The sequence below is a fragment of the Calidris pugnax genome, unplaced genomic scaffold, assembly GCF_001431845.1.
Source record: "Calidris pugnax isolate Ruff unplaced genomic scaffold, ASM143184v1 scaffold431, whole genome shotgun sequence".
Taxonomy (NCBI): domain Eukaryota; kingdom Metazoa; phylum Chordata; class Aves; order Charadriiformes; family Scolopacidae; genus Calidris; species Calidris pugnax.
The window spans coordinates 255597-262296 of NW_015091459.1; the positions used below are offsets into that span (position 1 = coordinate 255597).

At 58.6% G+C, this 6700-nt stretch overlaps 1 protein-coding gene across 1 annotated transcript in view; it reads right to left on the bottom strand.

The window, feature by feature from the left end:
• ZNF414 (zinc finger protein 414) overlaps positions 1 to 1909 on the bottom strand; it is a 4669-nt gene extending 2760 nt beyond the window's left edge. Inside the window, exons 1-4 of the mRNA XM_014961636.1 lie at positions 1781 to 1909; positions 816 to 917; positions 630 to 737; positions 303 to 408 (exon numbers count right to left, since the gene is read on the bottom strand). Coding sequence (XP_014817122.1) covers positions 303 to 408; positions 630 to 737; positions 816 to 917; positions 1781 to 1850 — 386 coding nt within the window. The 5' untranslated portion in view covers positions 1851 to 1909. The remainder of the gene's footprint in view (positions 1 to 302; positions 409 to 629; positions 738 to 815; positions 918 to 1780) is intronic.
• Positions 1910 to 6700: the final 4791 nt, after the last annotated feature.

The following is a 6700-nucleotide window of genomic DNA, read 5'->3' on the forward strand; positions in this document are numbered from 1 at the left end:
CCTGGAGGCCCCCTTCTTTAGGGACTGGAAGGGGCTCCAAGGTCTCCCCGGAGCCTTCCCTTCTCCAGGCTGAACCCCCCCAACTCTCTCAGCCCCCCCTCCCAGCAGAGGGGCTCCAGCCCCCCCAGCATCTCCGGGGCCTCCTCTGGCCCCGCTCCAACAGCTCCGTGTCCTTCCTGTGCTGAGGACTCCAGTGCTCCTCTGGGCAACCTGGGCCAGGCTCTCACCACCCTCAGAGGAAAGAGGTGTCAGCAGGAAGATGGCCGTGTGGCACGGGATGGGGACCAGGGATAGGGACTCACTTGAAGTAGCGGTTTGGCTTGTAGTGCACCTTCATGTGGGCCATGAGGTCCTGCATGCTGGGGAAGGTCTCCGTGCAGCCCAGTGTGGGGCAATGGAAAGTTTTGCCTGAGCAAAGAAATAGAGGAGAAATTCAGCAAGATCCCGGCTGCCCTACATCCCCCTGGTCTCCCCACCAGTGGGTCTCCAGCACCTCCCACGCTCTCCCCACAGCATCTCCTGGAGGTACAGGCACCACCACCAGCGCTGCCTCAGCTTTGAGCCCCACTTTGCCACCTCCCAGCCAAAACCAGGGCACCCTGGAGCCACCCAGGGTATCCCGACCTTACCCTCGAGGGACTGCGTGGGTCTGTAGTGGACCTTCAGGTGGTCCATCAGCTCCTGCATGCTGGGGAAGGCCAGTTTGCAGCCGTAGCTCGAGCACTGGTAGTGCTTCCCTGGAAGGAGACAGATGGGTTGGCCTCATCCCTGCCCCAGCTCTTGCTGTCACCTCCCCGGGGCAGGGCTGGGCTCACCTGGGACAGGTCTCCGTTTCAGCAGCCGCAGCTCCGGGGCTGGGGTCCCTCCGCTCCCCGCCACCGGCATCGGGCCGCCGGGAAGAGCCGCTTCGCTGCAGCCTGATGGGAAGAGGCCATTAGGCTGCGGGTACCAGAGAGAGCAGTGCCAACCCCTTACAGCCCCTGACACCTCCCTCTTTGCCCCCACCTTCCTACCCCTTACAAAGAGGGGTGCAGGCAACTCGGGGTGGGGGGTGTCTGGCTTGGAAGGAGAGGCAGGAGCCCTTCAGGGTGGCTCTTTGCTCCAGAAAAAGCTGCTGGAATGAAGGCAAAGCCTGATGGGTGTCCTGAACGTGCTGGGTGATCCCTGACTGGGTGATGGCACCACCTCAGGGTGCCCCCAGCCACCCCTCTGGGGTGGGATTTGGTCAAAGGGACCCAACAGAATCACAGAATCTTCTAGGTGGGAAGGGACCTTAAAGATCAGTTTGTCCAACCGTCAACCCAACTGACAAAAATAGACACCCCCACAACAAACAAGAAGCATCACCATCACTAAACCAGACCTCCCAGCACTACATCAACCCGGCTTTTGAACACCTCCAGGGATGGGGCCTCAACCACCTCCCTGGGCAGCCCCATTCCAAGGGCTGAGAACCCTTTCAGTGAAAAAATTTTTCCTGATATCCAGCCTGAACCTCCCCTGGCGCAACTTGAGGCCATTTCCTCTGGTCCTGTCGCCTGTAACTTGGGAGAAGAGACCGACCCCCATCTCTCTACACCCTCCTTTCAGGGAGTTGTAGAGAGCAATAAGGTCTCCCCTCAGCCTCCTTTTCTCCAGGCTGAATAACCCCAGCTCCCTCAGCCTCTCCTCATAAGACTTGTGCTCCAGACCCCTCACCCCTCAACAGCATGAGAAGCATCCCCCTTGTCCTGCCCTGACTCCTCTCACCCACCCCCCCGCCGTGGCACACAGGACTCACCTGCCCCCTCTCCGGTGTATTTACCCCCCAGGGAGAAGGTGGGCACAGCCTCGTCCTTCTCCGTCTTCATGGCCTGGCCGGTGGTGGGCACGGGGCGAGACACAGACCACTGATGGTGTCTTCTCCCGACGATGCTACACAAGGTGCAAGGGCAAGAGGTTAAAGCCCAGCATGGAGAAAAGTTGGCTGCCTCCTCCTCCTCCTCCTCTTCCTCCTCGGTGTCCCATGGGACTCACCCTCCCACCCAGGGACCTCCTGACAGGAGGTCCCAGCTTCATAGGGGCTTTGCAGCATCTCTGCAGGGACGATGAGCTTCAAAGGCATCACTTCCCCCCCAGGGTTTTGAAGCCAGAGCCATTGCCAACCCTTCCCTTCTCCCACCCCAAGGGTGATCCACAACCCCCCCTCCAAAAGGTCCCCCCAGCTGCCGCTCAAAGGCATCACTTCCCCCCCAGGGTTTTGAAGCCAGAGCCATTGCCAACCCTTCCCTTCTCCCACCCCAAGGGTGATCCACAACCCCCCCTCCAAAAGGTCCCCCCAGCTGCCGTCCAGCCCACCCCACCCCACACATCACCAGATGCCAGCCCACAGCATCTATAGTAAAAAAATGCCCCCCCAAACCACAGGACCTCCCCTCCCCACAGCCCTGGCCCCTCCAAAGCAGGGATTGCAGGAGACGCTCCAGCCTTTCTTGCCCCTGACTGCACTGCGGGGGGTCTCGGTGGATGCTTCTCCCAATTTTGAAGGTTTTTCCAGCCAGGAGCAGCAGCAGGTCCCAATCAATGGCCAGGAGCATCAGCAACAAGGCCTGATGCCTGGCTGATGGGCGACGGTCCCCTCACACAAGCTACATCAGAACCCAAGGCTTTGACGTGCAAAAGGCAAACCCTGCCTCCCAGTAAAAAGCATCCCCAAAGTCCCTCCCTCACTGGGGGGAGATTTCTCAACGGGGTCTTAGTGTCAAAGTTAAAAAGAAAATTCATAATAATAATGGCAGTAATAATAATATCATCATAGAATCATAGAATCATTGAGGTTGGAAGAGACCCTTGGGATCATCGAGTCCAACCATCTCCCCTACTCTACAAAGTCCTCCCCTACACCATGTCCCTCAGCACTGCATCTAAATGTCCCTTAAACACTTCCAGGGACGGGGACTCCACCCCCTCCCTGGGCAGCCTGTTCCAATGCCCGACCACTCTTTCAGTGAAAAATTCCTTCCTAATGTTCAATCTAAACCTCCCCTGTTGGAGCTTGAAGCCGTTCCCTCTCGTTCTATTGTTAATTACCTGTGAGAAGAGACCAGCACCAACCTCTCTACAGTGTCCTTTCACGTAGTTGTAGAGAGTGATGAGGTCTCCCCTCAGCCTCCTCTTCCTCACACTAAACAGTCCCAACTCCCTCAGCTGCTCCTCATACGATTTGTTTTCCAGCCCCCTCACCAGCTCCGTTGCCCTCCTCTGCACTCGCTCCAGCACCTCCAGATCTCTCTTGGATTGAGGTGCCCAAAACTGGACACAACACTCCAGGTGTGGCCTCACCAGTGCTGAGTACAGGGGCACAATCACCTCCCTACTTCTGCTGGTCACACTATTTCTAATACAAGCCAGAATGCCGTTGGCTTTCTTGGCCACCTGGGCACATCATCATCATCATCGCCATCATCATCATCATCGTCGTTGTTAGGGCTTCAGAGTGGCTCCAACCAGCACATCTGCAGTTGGTTTGAGGGTTGATGTTTCCCCAAGAGCTCGGTGCCACAAAGGTCCCCGCCGCCTCCATCCCTCCCGGGACCTTCCCCCTCGGCATCTGCTCAAGAGATGCATTTTCCCATTTTCCCAGCTTTTCCACTCCTCCCCGGCTCCCAGCTGGCCAGGCACAGCGGGGGCTTCAGCCCAGTGAAGGGGGGGGGGGTTCAGCAGCTGTTACTGCAGCAACCGGCGGCGCTGGGATTGCAACCCAGCGGGCAGGGAGGGGGGGACAAAATCCATGGGGGATTATTTCTCCGGCCACCCCCAGGCTTAAGGCTTTGTTTGGGGGTTGCATTGGTTTGGGTTTTTTTGGGTTGTTGTAGTTGTTGTTTTCTCAGCTTCTGCTGGCGCCGCTGGATGTGGCCAGGACTGGAGGGGGGGGGTCAGGCAACAGAGGGGAGGGGTCTGGGGCAGCCCCAAGGGCTGATTGTGTCCTGGGAGGGGAAATTCAGCCCTGGTTTGGGGGGGCTGGTTTGCCCGGTCTGCAGGAAGCAGCACGGCTGGGGTGGGGGGTAAACACCACATGGAAAGTTCACAGCAGCTTTGATGGGGCTTGGTTTTTTTATATCAGGGGGGGAAATGGAGCTTTGCCAGGAGAAAAATGTCCCAGGAATCTTCTCTTGAAGGAGAAAGCATTAAAAAGGGTCGAGGGCTGTGGCTGCCCTGTTCAGCCCCTTGTACAGTGTCCATGTGCCACCACCACGTTTTGGTGGCCGTCCCTGAAGTTGCAGAGCTTCGGTGCTCCTGGAGCATCGCCTGGAAGCACGAGTCCTCAAGGCTGGAGCAAACCACCCCTTGGACCCCGATTCCCCGCTGGAAACACCGATTCCAGATCAATCCTCGATGCCACCGACTGTCGCCAGGACCTGCTGATGGTCCTCCAGGGACCAATGGTCTCTGGTTGCCTCCAGATGAGGCCATAAGGGAGCAGGACACCACTGCGCCAAGAGCTCAGTAGGAACACAGACAATTTTTTTCAAGTCGATTTTTCAAGAAACCAGGAAATTCTCCCTTGGCATCATCACGGCAGGGCTGTCAGCTCCTGGGGCAGAGCTCCCGGTGCTCCAGGGTCAAACCCCTTCAGATGCCACAGCTCCTGCTGAAACCTCCCTCCTCTCCCTCTTGGGTGTGCTCTCTGTCCCCTGGCTGCAGGTGGTACCCAATAAATGTGTTTTAAGCTCATTTTTCTCCAGAAAAGCTGGGAAAACGCCTTTTTGAGTGGATACCAAGGGGCAGGTCTGGTGAGGACTGGCAGATGTGGGTGCATCTCATTGGAGCCATCACGCCCGTGCCCGTCTTGCCACCCCACCAACGCTGCCCAACGCGGGTGCATTTTTGGCAGCAGATATGGTGGCAGCACCCTAGCATCGCCCTACGCTCAGCCCAGTCCATGGTTTCCAGGGAGCTGGTGGCACCTGTACCCTTTTGCTGTCAATTGTCACCTCCTGTGGGATGGTGTCCAACAGCTTTCATTCTCCAGGACCCTCTGTTCTGCAGCCCTGAGCATGATGCTCCCACCCAGGTGCTGCTGACCTGCCCTTGTCCCCAACCCCAGGTGGCCTCTGGAGATGTGACTCCCCCAGCGCCGAGTCAAACCCTGCCCTAGAAACCCGAATCCTGGAGCCACCTCAAATTCACTGCCATTTTTTGGAGGGGTTTTCCTTCCGCAGGGTCAGTCTCCCTGAAGAATCCGCTGGCACCAAACTCCCTCCCTCCAACCCCTCCCTTGAATGGGGACCCCGGAAAAATCCTTTTTTTGGGGGGGCTGATGGCGACGGGGTGAAGAGGAGGGTTTGCAGCTACTGATCACCCAGTGCTGATTCAGTTAATAATTAATACAGCTCATCTCCCTCAAACGAACCAGGGGGTTTCTGTGCATCGCCAAGCACAGAAGGGCTTTTCCAAACCCACCCCGGGGGAGGATAAATGGGGACAAATAATCCCATTTGAGCATCTCCGCGTGGTCCACGGCTGGAGGTGGCGGAGGCTTCCCGAAACGCAGCTCCTCGGCGCAGGAGATGAGAGACAAAGGCTCCGAACAAGGGGCTCATGTGATCGTGCAGCCGGCGAGCGCCGAGCGGCGCCGAGGGGGGAGGCACAGGCTGTGACAGTGGGTTGGCTCCTGCCAGCCCGGGGAGCCCCCCCCACACCCCCCCCCACGCACCCCAGTCACCGGCCACCGGGATAAAATGCACCTCGGAAATTAAAACGCTCATCATAAATTCTCCTGGTGCCTTCAGACATCACAGGGAGCCCTGCAGGAGCTGGGGAAGGGGGGGAAGATGCTCTGGGCACCTCTTGTCACCCAGCAGCCCCGGGGTTTGGGATGCCCACCGCAACTTGGGTGCCCAACTTGGGCTGGAGCAGAGCTGCTGTCTCAATGTTTGTCCCCCCCCGGCCCTGTCTCACTCCAAGGGCAGGCTCCCTGCTTTCCAACTCAGACAAACACACCCAGAGAGCCCTATGGAGCCCACCCCAGACCTTTCCGCAGCAGCTGCTGGTGGCATGGTGGGCATCCAAAGGGGTGGGCATCCAAAGGGGTGGGCATCCAAAGGGGTGAGCATTGAGCCACTGATCCCCAGGGTGGACATGGGGGCAGATGGGCCGGGGCACATTGGCATTTCCTTGGGAAACATCTTTCAGCCTTCCCTGCAGAGCCACCCTGGGCAGTCTGGTGGTCCCCATTGTCCCCCTGGCTTGTGCCAAGCCATTGGCAACCCAGGTGGCATGAGAATGGGGAAGAGCCACGTTGCCATTTCCCCACGTCCCCACACTGTCCTGGTGCCTACCTTCACCTGTCAGCCCATCCACCGGGCTACACCACCTCTTCTCCTGGAATACAGCCCTCCTTCCCTTCGGGAGCCATCATCTGGGATGGACCTTCCCCCAAAACCCTCTCCAAACAACCCTGGGCCTGCTCAAGCTCACGCTGTGGCCGAGACATGGGACCCCCCCGCTCCAGCAGCTGCATCCTCCAGGCCCTGACAGCGACAAAGAGCCCCCCCCACGTGTGTGGCTTGGGGAGACCTCGGGGGGTGCAGCCCCCAGATGCTCAGGGTGGCAAAGTGGGTCCTGGTGCTCCCCACAGGCCACCTGCACATTTGGGCTAACAGCTCCCGTGGCTAGCTGTCCCCGTGCTATTAGCCACACAGGTAGTAGCCCCCAGGGC